Source organism: Chiloscyllium plagiosum, chromosome 13, assembly GCF_004010195.1.
Source record: "Chiloscyllium plagiosum isolate BGI_BamShark_2017 chromosome 13, ASM401019v2, whole genome shotgun sequence".
Taxonomy (NCBI): Eukaryota; Metazoa; Chordata; class Chondrichthyes; order Orectolobiformes; family Hemiscylliidae; genus Chiloscyllium; species Chiloscyllium plagiosum.
The window spans coordinates 65189471-65204219 of record NC_057722.1 but is presented as its reverse complement, the minus strand read 5'-3'; the positions used below and the strand labels follow the sequence as shown (position 1 = coordinate 65204219).

Genomic DNA, 14749 nt, shown 5'->3' with positions numbered 1-14749 from the left:
AACACCGGAGGAAACATCAATGAAGCGCTTCGCAGGAGGCTCCCAAGCACTGATGCTGTCGCCTAGCCAGGGGACGAAACGTTTGCAACAAAAACTTCCAGCTCGGCGAACAGAACCACAACATACCCCTTGTTTCATTAGAGTCAGTCTCGGTACCAGAAACTTGGCTGCTCATGCTACATTCCCCTGAGAGTTCATCCACAAACTCCATCAACAAACACATCGACCTGGACCCAATATACCAACCACTACAGCGGACAGCTGAAACTGACAACCGGAAGCGGCAGGGACAGACCACTATAAACACCGGAGGAAACATCAAAGAAGCGCTTCGCAGGAGACTCCCAAGCACTGATGATGTCGCCTAGCCAGGGGACGAAACGTTTGCAACAAAAACTTCCAGCTCGGCGAACAGAACCACAACAGCGAGCACCCGAGCTACAAATCTTCGCACAAACTTTGAAAAAATTCAATTGTTTCTGACTAGGAGGAGCTATATTGCTGTTACTAATCTTTGTTTCTTCACATACCTATCGATTTTACTATAATTTTAATGTTCCCTGCGAGCTGACCCTCAGACTGTATTTTCTCTATTGTCTCCTTTTGCTGGTACATAAATTGTTCCCAATCCTCGGAAGCTCTAAACTTGTTTGTTCTGTATCTTCTTTTTCAGTGAATATACCTCGACTCTTTCTGAACTATCTCTCATTTACAAGTAGCCCATTGTTAATCTGCAGCTTTTCCTATCAAACTTTGGCTCTAGTCAATCAAATCTATCCAGTCTTTCAAATACTCGGTTGCTTATGGATGAACAAAATATGTTAGCCTTGCTAACAATGCTTACATCCTGAAGTTGACAAAATTAAAAATCATACAACATACAAGAGTAGAACGAAGGGAAACATCTTGTCCTCAAGATGATTTTAAAAGCTGAATGGTTGTTATTGCCTTATGAAATACACCTAGACTTCAGAATTACTGCAGTTGCAGACTACTCTCCATAAGTTAACGTAATTTACATCAGAACAAAAAAAAATTGTTTACATGATGTTTGTTTAGAGTTATTTTGTTTTCAGCAGGTGGTGTACACATGATCATATTTATCATTATAATTGTGTTCATTTCCAGTTTTCCATTATAGTCTTCCTTTCTAACAAACTTATCCAATTCCATTTAACATTATGGTGTTGTCTGTAACTCATTATCCGTATCTTGCAAGACCTTCAATATAAAGTGTTATAATAGAATAAATATTATAAATTTTAGGAACTGAGGTGTTGATTATTTGATTTCCAAGCATTTTATTTTGTGTACAACCACACTAGGTCTGTCAGAATGGCATGTTTGAGGCTATGGCCTTGTGGCGTTATTGGAAGATTGTTAAATCTAGAAACCATGTTAATGTTCTGGGGGCTGGGGTTCAAATCCTGCTACAGGATGTGGTGGATAATGAATGCAATTTTAAAAATCTGGAATTAACATTCTAACAATAGCCATGAAAATGTTGTTTATTGTGAGGAAAAAACAACATCCTTTAGTGAAGGAAACTGCCATTCTTACCTGGTCGGGCTGACATGTGACTCCAGACCCACAGCAATGATATTGGCTTAGCCAATGATACCTTCATCCCATGAATTAATAAAAAAAAATCTAGCACCATCCATATAAGTCTTAGTGCAATCATGTAAGTTAATTAGCAACTGATCCATTTCAATGTCTGAACAAAGGAAAATTAAGTGGAATATAATGTGGAATATAATGAGTTGTCCATTTTGGCAGAAAGAGTAAAAATGAAGGATGTTATCTGAAAAGTGAGCAATTGCAGAGCCCTAAGATGCAGAGAAATCTGGTGTCCTCGTTCATGAATCAGAGAAGGTTAACACACAGGTGCAACAAGTAAGCAGGCAAATTAAAAGAATATTGCCATTTCTTGAGAGGGAGATGGAAACAAAAGTACGGAAATTATGCTGGAGTTATACAGGGCATTGATGAGACCACATCTGAATTACATGTACAGTATTAGTCTCCTCATTAAAGAAATGGCATAAATATATTGGAAGTTCAGGTAAGGTTTGCTCAATACTTGGCATGGGCACATTTCCTTCCAAGCAAAGTTTGAACAGGCTGTAGTTTAAAAATAAGAAATGGCTTAATTGATAAAGTTCAGATCCTGGTGGATCTTGACGGGATGTGGTGGAGGAACCTAGAATTAGGGATCACTGTTTAAAAATAAGGGGTCACTCATTTATAAATAATGAGAAGAATCTTTCTTCTCTCAACATTCATGAGCATTTGAAACTCTCTTCCTTAAAAGACTGCCATAGCAGAGTCTTTGAATACATTAAAGATAGACATAGATGGATTATTACTAAACAAAGAGGTGAAAAATTCTCAGGACTGGCCAGGAAAATGAAGTAATCAAATCAGCCATTAACTGAATGAATGATCAAGCAGGCTTATGAATTCAGCAGTCTATTTACATTCCAATACTTATGATCATCAGAAATGAAAGCAAAACGCATGGCAAAGAGAAAACGTCAGCGGAACTCAATAAGCATTCACAAATTTACCAAATTTGAATTGCTTCTATATGTTAATAGCAAAAGGGTAAGCGGCACTGTGGCTCAGTGGTTAGCACTGCTGCCTCAGCGCCAGAGACCCGGGTTTATTTTCCGCCTCAGGCGACTGACTGTGTGGAGTTTGCACATTATCTGCGTGGGTTTCCTCCCACAGTCCAAAAACGTGCAGGTTAGATGAATTGGCCATGCTAAATTGCCCGTAGTGTTAGCTGAAGGGATAAATGTAGGAGAATGGGTCTGGGTGTGTTGCGCTTCGGCGGTCGGTGTGGATTTGTTGGGCCGAAGGGCCTGTTTCCACACTCACTAATCTAATCAGTCTGAATGCAGCTTTCCAAATTCTCAAAGCCTTTTAGAAGATGCTTTGCCCATTAAATGTTTTCTGGTGTTCTTTTCTCTTTCCAACAGAATAATATAACATTTAGGAGCGAAAATACAGACCAGCAAGGCGAAGGTCGATGCTAAAATAGCAAACACTTCTACAGCTACTGTGTACTTCCCAGGAGAACTTATATAAGCTGGAATGAACGTGATCCAAACAGCACAGAAGATCAACATGCTGAAAGTGATGTGTTTAGCTTCATTGAAATTGTCAGGTAGATGTCGAGCTAGAAAGGCGGCTACAAAGCACACACAAGACAGAAATCCAATATAACCCAGCACACAATAAAAGGCGACTGAAGATCCTACATTGCATTCAAAAACAATGACCTCATTAAAATAATTGCTGTTTTTCAAAGGATAAGGCGGTGAGGTGGCGAGCCAGATTGTGCATATTAAGCATTGCAACAAAGTCAGAATGAAAATAGTCAGTCGCTGCTGCATTGGTCCAAACCACTTCATGAGGTTGTTGTTGGGAAGGGTCGCTTTAAATGCCAGGACAACAATAAGTGTTTTACACAAAATGCAAGACACACAAAGAACAAATGCAATTCCAAATGCTGTGTGACGTAACATGCAAGACCAGGCTGAGGGTTCACCAATAAATGTAATGGAACATAGAAAACAAAGCAGTAATGTAACAATCAGAAGAAAGCTTAATTCTGAGTTGTTAGCTTTTACAATTGGAGTGTGCCTGTGAGTGTAAAATGTTAAAAATACGATTAAAGTGATGCAGCATCCAAATAATGCAAATGCCACCAGAATAATCCCCATGATCTCATAAAAGGATAAAAATTCTATCTCCTTCGGTACACACTGGTCTCGCTGTTGATTGGACTTATATTCTGTTGGACATGGGATACATTCCGTTGAATCTAAATGGAAAGGTATGGACATTTAAACAGTTGAAATTTAAAATTAAACCTTATCAAATAAATAAAGATATCTGAGACACATCTTACCGGTAGTGTTACTCATTTCTCCCTGTGAACATTGTACACAATCGAAGCAACATTTGGGTTGCCCTATCCTTGCTGCTTTCCTTGTTCCTGGAATGCAACTTTCAGAGCAAATTGCCTTTGGAACCTAATAATGAAAAGTAAAAATTCAAAGTTTCAGTGATATCAGAATTTACAATTGGCAGTGTTTTTAAAGGATTTCAGTGGTGTACGTTTCAAGAGATGTTGGTCATTACATTTATTGGAAAGATTTGCCAAATTGTTCAAGGACTTTACAAAGATGTTGGAGGTGCAGTGATAGTTCAAAATAACAAGGCTCATGACTGGATTTGCACTTTTATTTGAAAAAGGAAACAATTGCAGTTTCCAATGATGGACATAAAGTACACAAGAAAAAGGATCATTTGCAAAATAATTTACAATGATAGACAAAATTATTAGCAATTTAGTGACAATCGGTAATGGGAGCATGAGAATAATCTTATGGAAAACACGACAGAAAAACTAGTCCAAATTGTATTTGGTTAAAGGTAGAGTGGAAAGTTCAGAATATTTGAGGTCAAATGGAAAGACAGCTGAAGTAGCAGAGGCACCCAGATGACAGATCACAAACTTTTAAGGAAACAATTCTTCAGCTCTGCAGTTTCAAGTGTGATGGAGGAAAGAAAATTACCTGCACTTTGATCTTCAGAATGATCCTAAAGCAGTTTATTGGATTTGGCTGTAAAAGGATGGGGCAACAGTGTGTTTGATGCAATACATTCTTCTCTGTTGTTGAATACTGTACTTAAATGAACATTTGTTTCTGCCATAATACCTAATTATGAAATTAGTATATTTATGGGGATTGATTCAAGGCCATACATTTGGAATCAGTGGAATTAGCATATACATTTAACTGGAACATGCATCAAAGAGAATTTATTGCCCATCTGAGAGGGCAGTTAAGAGTCAAGCATGTTGTTGTGGGTCTGGAGTATATTATGATTTCACCTCCCTCCAAGGCCCCAAAGGAAACTTCCATATCCGCCACAGATTCACCTGCACCTCCACACACATCATCTATTGCATCCTCTGCACCCGATGTGGCCTCCTCTATATTGGGGAGACAGGCCGCCTACTTGCAGAGCGTTTTAGAGAACACCTCTGGGACACCCGGACCAACCAACCAACCCAACCACCCTGTAGCTCAACATTTCAATTCCCCCTCCCACTCCACCAAGGATATGCAGGTCTTTGGAAATCTTCCATCGCCAGACCACAACAACACGACGGTTGGAGGAAGAGCGCCTCATCTTCCGCCTAGGAACCCTCCAACCACAAGGGATGAACTCGGATTTCACCAGTTTCCTCATTTCCCCTCCCCCCACCCTGTCTCAGCCAAATCCATCAAATTCAGCACCGCCTTCCTAACCTGCAATCTTCTTCCCGACCTCTCCGCCCCCACCCCAGTCTGACCTATCACCCTCACCTTGACCTCTTTCCACCTATCACATTTCCAACGCCCCTCCCCCAAGTCCCTCCTCCCCGCCTTTTATCTTAGCCTGCTGGACAAACTTTCCTCATTCCTGAAGAAGGGCTTATGCGTCGATTCTCCTGTTCCCTGGATGCTGCCTGACCTGCTGCGCTTTTCCAGCAACACATTTCCAGCTCTGATCTCCAGCATCTGCAGACCTCACTTTCTCCTATATTATGATTAAGGAAAGTAATAGTGACAAATGTATAGTAGCAAATGGATGAGTTGGGAATTAATAGATAAAAGCCTGTAAGTTCCATTACAAAGACTTGACCGGGTGTTTTTATTACAAAGGAAGACACAGATGGAAATAGGATTAGAATAGGGTGAGATTGTAAGTGATACTGGACAAGGGAATGATAGCCACTGGTGTATAAAAGTATGAAAACAAGAATATTCATGAGTAGATTTATCAACAAATAACTTTGTTAAATCATTCATTCACAGGATACAGCTATTGCGTTTATTGCCCATTCCTTGCTGCCCTTCAGAATGTGCCGGTGAGCTGCCTTCTTGACCTGCTGCAGCAATGCAATAAAAAAGGGATCTTCTGGATTTTGACCCAGCCACACTGAATGCAGTTATGAAATAAACAAATTACAATGTAACATTATGTTCACTAAGTTATACTTCAATTATGCTATCCATGGAATATGTTTATCTTCTTAATTCCAGGATCCCTTCATACTTTATTTCTCTATTTTAATAATGTAATTTCTTCATAATCCAGGCTATTTCAAAGCAATGCTTTCAAAATTCCCACATACTTTTATATAATTATTTATCAGATTCACTTATTCAGGTAAGATTGAATTTTAAAATATTTTTAATTCACAATCTCACTACCAGGAAGAGTTATTTAAACAATCAGATGTCTATTACTATTTCAAAACAGCCCTATTGTTCTCATTACATAAGATGACCCTTTTTCAAAACTCACAATATTCTTCCTAATTCACTGTTGTGATTTTAAGTTTCCTTATTGGCTTTAACTCTATAAAGAAGAGGAAATCATCAATGTCAAGTCCCTCCATTGTGATACTGAAACATTATAAATAGTGAATGACAAGTCCATGTGTACATCTCAATCACTTACTTCACTCTTGAGAAAATTGTAATTAAAAGTGCACATCACTTTGCATTTTACTTCTTGGTTTGCTTTCTCTGTTTGTTAACATATTCCTTGACTCCTCAATAACCCCTTTACTTGGCACCAGGTTCAAAATAACAGCAGCTGAAAAGAAAATCCACTCCACAGAGCCAGCTCGAGAATTTGTCACTAACCACAAAATCTAGGTCATTATCATATTGTTGTTTGTGGTACTTTGTGTGTGACTACATTTTAAAGTATTTTGTTGTAATAGAGTTCTGACTGGGCCTAAGGTTGCGAAAACATTAAATAAATGTCAGTTTTCCCTTTTTAGTTTATCTAACTGCGAACAATCTTCAAAAATGCACTTACAGATTAGCAGCATGTGGTAACCAGATGTGTTATTATTCAAATATCTGTAACACTTTAGGATTCCCTTTGGCATTGGATTCCAAATGCTTGAATTGTTATGAGTATATTCAGAAATTTTAAATATTACTGAGCATCTCTTTTTAATGATATTATTCCTGCATCAATCTGATTACAGGGTTATATGAAAACCTGAGGAAAGGTGTCCAGATAGTAAATGCAGACAAACACAGAAATGCTGTTCTTGCATTCCCAATTTAGTCTCTATTTGACAGCTGGCTCCAAAGCTATAACTGTTTGGACATAAGGTTGTGATGATGGGCTTGAAGCTAATGCCTATATATATGTTCAACCAACGTACAAGAACAATATTTATTACAGACCTACAACATATCTCAAAGGAGTTCCGTGGAAGTAAAATCAGACAAAATTTGACGCAATGCCAAAGGCTGAGAAATTAAGAGAACAGATAAAAAGATAGAACATAGAACATAGAAAAGTACAGCACAGAACAGGCCCTCAGGACCATGATGTTGTGCCGAGACTTAATCCTAATGTAAAATATAGTAACTCAACCTGCACACCTCTCAACTCACTGCTATCCATGTGCATGCCCAGCAGTCGCTTACATGTCCCCAATGACTTCTCTTCCACCACCTCAGCTAGCAACACATTCCATGCATTCACAACTCTCTGTGTAAAGAACCCACCGCTGATGTCTCCTTTATACCTTCCTCCTAATATCTTCAAACTATGACTTCTCATACCAGTCAATCCTGCCCTGGGGAAAAGACTCTGGCTCTTGACTCTATCTATTCCTCTCATCATTTTGTACACCTCGATCAGGTCTAAATTCTTCCTCCTTCTCTCTTGAGAGAAATGTCCGAGCTTATTCAACCTTTCTTCATACGGCAAGCCCTCCAGTCCAGGCAGCAGCCTGGTAAACCTTCTTTGCACCCTCTCCAAAGCCTCTGTATCTCTCCTATAGTAGGGTGACCAGAAATGGACACAATATTCCAAGTGTGGTCTCACCAGGGACTTGTAGAGCTGCAGCAAAACCTCATGGCTCTTAAACTCGATACCCCTGTTAATGAAAGCCAAAACACCATATGCTTTCTTAACAACCCTATCCACTTGGGTGGCAACTTTGAGGGATCAATGTACATGCACACCTAGATCCCTCTGTTCCTCCACTCCTGTCTTTAATCCTATATTCAGCATTCAAGTTTGACCTTCCAAAACGCATCACTTCACACTTATCCAGGTTGAACTCCATCTGCCATTTCTCAGCCCAGCTCTGCATTCTGTCTATGTCGCGCTGCAGCTTGCAGTAGCTCTCTATACTATCGATGAAACCTCCAACCTTTGTGTCATCTGCAAATTTACTAACCCACTCCTCAACCTCCTCATCCAAGTCATTTATAAAAACTACAAAGAGCAGAGGCCCAAGAACTGAGCCCTGCGGGACCCCAATCAACACTGTCCTCCAGGCAAAATATTGTCCATCTACAACCATTCTCTGCCTTCTGTCAGCCAGCCAATTCTGAATCCAGATAGCCAAATCTCCCTGTATCCCATACTTCCTGATTTTATGAATGAAATAGATGGAAAAGCAAATAGACTTACACTGGAAATTTCTGAATAGAGCTGCACTGCTGAGTGTAATGGTTGGATCACGTATTTTGCAGAGGTTGGACAAGGCTCTTGAGCAACCAAATATCAAGTGATATTGGGTTGGATGCTGTGAATAGTTCTCATTCACTACAATAGGTTCACATTATCACTTGCTGAAACAACAACAGAATCTGTTTATTCTACTGATGAACCCATCTGATAGCCGCAAAACTCTTACAACCTGGTCTGAAATCAATTACAGATCTGGGTAGATTTATAATATTTTAATTACTGTTGGTTGTGATGTTCTATTTGTCTATGAATAGGCTCTGATGAGTTAAAAACTGTTAATAGTTGCAATACTGTAATGTCGTGAGACTTCTTACCGTAGCCTGGCCACCACTCCATACAATTGCCTTTTCAGATAGTATAAAGTTTTCGTCTGAGGGAGCAGCTCCATCATAATATCCAACAGTTATAATATCAGCACCAAAGTCGTTCGCCTGCCAGTTTACAATGTCATATGTTGCCACTGGGTCACCATTACTATCAAAATATAATTTTTCACCAATCTTTGTCCTGAAGTTTACTCTTTTCATGTAATGAAGAAGCTATATCAAAAGAAGCATAATACAGAGAGAAACAATATAATGTTCAATGTTTTATGAACAGGATGATGCTCCCTCTGGTCTGGCCAAGAGTTGGTCAAGGGAGTTTTATAAATGCAAGAGTTTCATATAGTCCTTCAGATACCGAAATACATCTTTCCTAATGGATGTAATCATCATGAATAGCATCAATTATTTAATCAGCTTATTTTCATGCAGCAAAGATGATGAAAAGTACTTACCTGCCACGGTTGAAAGTTTGAAATATTTGCACAACTGTTATTAATAAATGGTCCTTTGCCATGTTCACACGAGAGCATGTCATGTAGAGCGTGAGCTATAGCATAGGTTGATTTGTACACATTATAAGTTACTCTGTACTCAGACACATCTGTAAAATCATTACGTGTAGTATACAGATTTTCCTTCCCGGTGCAATTCTTGGGCCACGAATCTGGTTTTAAGTCATTAAATGTGTTTTCCGCGTTCTTCAAACTGCAGCTGAACGCTCTTTCCCAAAACTCTTCAATTAAACGGTTTCCTGGATATGCAGATGGGTGAGACTGCATTAAAAATTCCTTCAGTCCCGGCACACGTACTTTTCGAATCGCAATTCCAATTGTGCCAACGAGGAACTGTTTACTTTCTTCAGGAGGCAGTACGGTAGTGGTGACCCAGGCCTCGCTTCCTACCCATTGTATGCCAGTTAAATTCTGCCTTACAACTTCCTGCAGTAAGATGCTCATATCGGCTTGCGCAAGGAAGGCTAATATAACTTTTGTGGAGGATTGCTTGATGATGTCTAAAGTTTTAAGTAATTTGTACCTTGGATATGTGATGTGAAATGATTCAGAGAAGGCGATACAAATACCCAACTCTCGCACTGCCTCTGTAAAAGCTTGTATCCCAAAGTTCCCATAGTCATCATCACTTCTGATTGTCCCAATCCAGGTCCATCCAAAATGTTTTATGAGTTGAGCTATGGCTCTCACCTGAAAATAATCACTCGGAATTGTTCTGAAGAATGACGGATATTCATATCTGTTGCTCAGGCATGCACATGAAGCGACATAACTAACCTGCAGGCAAAATAATACAATAAGTAATATAGTTTTTTGGCTATAATGTCCAACTAAGAACTGCGAAAGAGGTAGGAAATTTTAGATGTTTACTTCCTAAGACAGTCAAAATGGCTCGATCAGGCTGCATCCATGGGCAATTAATGCAAGTGGTTCATTGAAAAAAAGTTTTGTTATTAATTATAAAACTCAGCCCTCTCAGCATAATATACTTTAAACGTGATTTGGAGATGCCGGCGTTGGACTGGGGTGTACAAAGTTAAAAATCACACAACACCAGGTTATAGTCCAACGGGTTTAATTGGAAGCACACTAGCTTGCTCTACTATCACCTGATGAAGGGGCATCGCTCCGAAAGCTAGTGTGCCTCCAATTAAACCTGGTGTTGTGTGATTTACACTTTAAACGAGTATGGCGTTTACCTACGGATATTTACATTTTAAGTATTCAGACAAACGTAGTAAATACAACTTTATCATTTCGAATTTCATGCATCGTTTCATGTTTATCACAATTGTGAACAGAATCAAAGGCAATTAATTCATGCCGCCGTTCCCCATATTCGTGTTGATTACACGCTTAAAGTACATAATTAAACATGTGATCTGGTTAAAGTAGTGGGGTATTTTATCTTGTCTGTGTTCATTCCATATTATTTAAATGTCATGAACAGTTTTATATAGAGGCGTTAAGATTTATCTAAATTACATCCTCTTTTATAATTAATGATACTTCATTCACAGAACCACATAATTGTTATTGTAAATGGGGAACATTCGGCCCATTTTGCCTGCACTGACTAAGTAATTTTTAGTTTGCACTTCAAGTGCCTACTTGCTTTTCTACTCATTGTGCACCATGATAATTACACCAAATGCTGATATAATTCGTGTCTATGGTTATCCAATTAGTTAACACTACTTTAACTGAGCAACAGTATGTGTAATCCTGGGAGGCTGGTCAAAGAGCAAGAGAAAGTTTGCTATTTTAGCCAGGCTCATGATAATGCTGTAAGTGAAGAAAGGGCATCAGTTAAAGCAGTTCTTGTGAGGGACTAACACTGAAAACTGAATGAAAGACGACTTGTTCTTTTTTCCCCATTATCGCTTACAAGCTGTTATAATATTCTATGAAAAAACTTACCAAAGGGATGCGAAAAGGGGCGATTAAAGACGCGATTGCCATTGTTTGTGATGATCCAGAATCACCGACAATAGCAGGAATCACGGGGGAGCGTTGACAGACAGATTCTGAAGATGCCGTTTCAAGACTGTTCAAAAACTCAAAGGCTCCTTTCAGTGACACAGTGGGCATGCCACAAGAATCATAAATCCAGTAACCCAAAGTAACATTTGGAAGCAGATTTGGATTCTTGTTGATTTCTTCTATTGCAAATATCATCGTTATTGCAAAACGAAAAAGTCTAAATCGAAAGCTGCAGAAAGCACATTTGTACACAAATGAAAAAGAGGAATTTATGTTTTTTTTAGTTTCATTGATACGACAGGCACAGCAATGATAAATTTTAGAAAATCAAAACAATTCTTAGGAAGCTAACCCCCGAAAAAAAGAATGCGGCAGAAAATAATGTCTTTTGATCGAGTTGCGTTCTTATTTAGTTAAAATGCAGTAAAACAATATCCACGAGCCTCATGACTTAAAACAATAAATTCAACAAGTTAATTTGGTTTAATAGGCAAGCATTATTAATGTCAATGTCAGTTTATCTTGTCTTAAGTTTGTGTTGATTAGTATATTTTCAACAACATTTTTATTAACAGAAATAAAGTGCACAGGTGGCAATTTAAAGCAGCTTAATCAATTGGGGGTTTGTTGCTGAGGCATTTTAGCCAAGAGAGGAATATCAATGATATCCATTCTCGTCAAATCATCATAATTATTCGAGGGACGTGCATACGTTAAATTATTGTACGTGGATATCTTAAAGTTTCGTTCATTGAAAATTATGATTTTTGCCGAGTACTCAAATTCCAACGCTGTAAAATTTGCATTCGGACTTATCAGTGGTTAATTTTCTGCATATGATGATGTCTCAGTTGCGGACAGGGAGAGGTTATGGATTGAGTTGAAACGAGGGTGGGAATTTTCAAAGAAATATTTGCTTTCATGTAGCACCTGCCACAACTCCTAAACTTTGCAAAGTGCTTTACAGCCAAAGAAGTGCGTTTAAAGCGTTGTGACCGTAATGTGGGAATCACAGCGGCTAATCATAGAATCCCTACAGTGTGGAAACAGGCCCTTCGGCCCAACAAGTCCACACCGACCCTTCGAAGAGTAACCCACCCGGACACATTCCACTACATTTACCCCTGACTAATGCACCTAGCCACCACCCTGACCACTATGGGCAATTTAGCACGGCGAATTCACATAACCTGCATATCTTTGGATTGTGGGCGGAAACCGGAGCATCCAGAGGAAACCCATACAGACACGGGGAAAACGTGCAAACTCCACACAGACATTCGCCCGAGATTAGAATCGAACTTGGGTCCCTGGTGCGATGAGGCAGCATTGCTAACCACTGAATCACCGTGCCGCCCCGTGAGCTAACATTCGCTGACCAATTTTAAATAAACTACATTGCAATTAAATCAAAATAATTCTTCATTTTTTTCTAATGATGGTTGAGGGATAAATATTGACAAAGGCACCGAAATTAACACCCATGGTTTTCTCTTAAACTGTGCAATGTTTGCATCTATCTGAGGGGCCTGTGGTTCGTCTGGTTCAAAAGACGGCACGTTCACCAGGGCCGCCTTGCACCTGAGTATCTTTTGACTTATGTCAACAAGTCCTTGATCAAGACTCGTGACACGTGCTGGCACAGCAGAAAGCAAAACAGGGGTGAGGAAGAGCAGGAAGGTAGATGAGATGAAGCTTGATGCAAGTTAAGATATTGGCAGCAGGGTTTGAGACTAGTGTGTGCGTACGAAGAATGGAAGATAGGAAGCCAGGAATATTTTGGAATAATTAAGTATAGAGAGAGTAAAACTTTTCATTAGAGCTGGTCAGACTAGTTCAGTTTAAATGCCTGCAAAGGAGAATAATTTATTAAATGCCTGCAAAGGAGAATAATTTATGGAGATGGATCACTACGTTAGATCTACATCAGCTGCCTGCTTAGAAACGCGCATTTCAGGAAGAATCTTTTCATTGTTACTGGAGAAATGATAAACACGTTCAAAAAGAGCAGGTTTAGAATATCACTAGTAATACCAACAAGTTTTCATAAATAAAATTGCAAATTTTCCGCGAAAAATGTCAATAAACTTGCTTCATGAAAACATCATTTTTTTAAATCTCAAGATACACTACACCAGCACTGTTATTCGAAATCACATCTGCAGTTGATATGAACCGGACGGTGATATCTGTCAGATGATCTCCTTCCCCTACCTATTTCTTTGGTGTAAGCGTAGATAGTGAGTACTGAGAATGTATTCACTGAACCCTAACTTCACGGAGATCCACAATGGTAAATCGAACAAAAAAATGTATTAAGAGCGATTAGAATCAAATCTAACAATTTAGAGAGTTAGCACCACGGTACAGACTGCTATCGACGTTTTCTCGCAGATCTGCATTCAAATATAAGATATTTCCTTTCCTTTTACCTAAGTTATGAAACTGTTAAGCTGCCCCCAACATACATTAAATTCACGCCAATTAGTGGCAAAAATAATTAGCCAATTTGGAACGTTTTCATTCCAATGTGTTTCACAGTAATAAATGCAAAAACGCGGTTGGCAAATATCCCACGGATGTAACATATAAATTTAATTTACTTCATAAAATTCCAGTTGTATGGTAAACTGGAAGACCACTGGTGAATCGTTAGAAAGTGATTTCGCCCAATATAGAGAAACTATTTCGGAATTCGCCAAGAGTAGCAGTTAAAAATGTAAACAAAACAAAAGCGCCAGAAACTAAAACTACAAGATTTTACGAACAGTGTACACTTCAACGGTTTCGGTTGGGTTCTGAAGGAGAGATCTTGATCTTCTACATCGACATGGACACTGAAAACTCCGCCCAGAACGATGTCTGCGTCCTTAGACAATCCGAGTAAGTCAAGCTTTCCCCAACGTTTGCATTTTGGCTCATTCGTCAACCAACTAGGGGTGAGAACAGACAATAATATCAGCAAGAATCGACCATCCATCTTGATTAAATGTGACCAGCGGTATTCCAAATCATTGCATTTCTAACCGTCTCTATATAGTGTTGCAGATGCAATATTTTCTTACAGTGACCTAATGCTTCATGAATCGTTAACCAATTAGTTACATGTCCCAAATGGGTATCGAAAAGCACCGAATATTCCTCGATGCTCAGATGCATAATTTAAAATGGAAGGAAGCAACACTAATTGCACAGTCATTACCACGAAATCCCACTGCGCTCTCTTTTATCTGTTCATCAATATCACAATCTTCTGGGTGTTGCGCAACTTGAAGTGTTTCAGTGGATATTCTTCGTGTTGAATCCAAGAGACCAACTTGATCCCGGAGCAATAACGTTTATCATCAACAA

General features: G+C 39.1%; 1 protein-coding gene across 2 annotated transcripts; it reads right to left on the bottom strand.

Moving 5' to 3' along the window:
- Nucleotides 1–2918: 2918 nt before the first annotated feature.
- Nucleotides 2919–14296, bottom strand: LOC122556151 (extracellular calcium-sensing receptor-like). 2 transcript variants are annotated; one of them, XM_043702656.1, is made up of 6 exons: nt 14167–14296; nt 11336–11627; nt 9356–10192; nt 8892–9116; nt 3920–4043; nt 2919–3832 (listed from the first exon to the last, which is right to left on the bottom strand). In XM_043702656.1, exons 2-6 carry the CDS (start codon nt 11591–11593, stop codon nt 2919–2921), a joined length of 2358 nt encoding a protein of 785 aa, XP_043558591.1. In that variant the 5' UTR covers nt 11594–11627; nt 14167–14296. The 2 variants fall into 2 exon arrangements, with proteins under 2 accessions (XP_043558591.1, XP_043558590.1); XM_043702655.1 differs by lacking the exons at nt 8892–9116; nt 14167–14296 and having other exon boundaries at nt 11336–12386.
- Nucleotides 14297–14749: the final 453 nt, after the last annotated feature.

Coding starts and splice junctions, on each gene's coding strand:
- LOC122556151 (XM_043702656.1), bottom strand. CDS start 11,593: ATGATATTTGCAATAGAAGAAATCAACAAGAATCCAAATCTGCTTCCA. Junction 10,193..11,335: donor CCCCTTTTCGCATCCCTTTG/GTAAGTTTTTTC, acceptor TTTTGCCTGCAG/GTTAGTTATGTCGCTTCATG. Junction 9,117..9,355: donor CAAACTTTCAACCGTGGCAG/GTAAGTACTTTT, acceptor CTTTTGATATAG/CTTCTTCATTACATGAAAAG.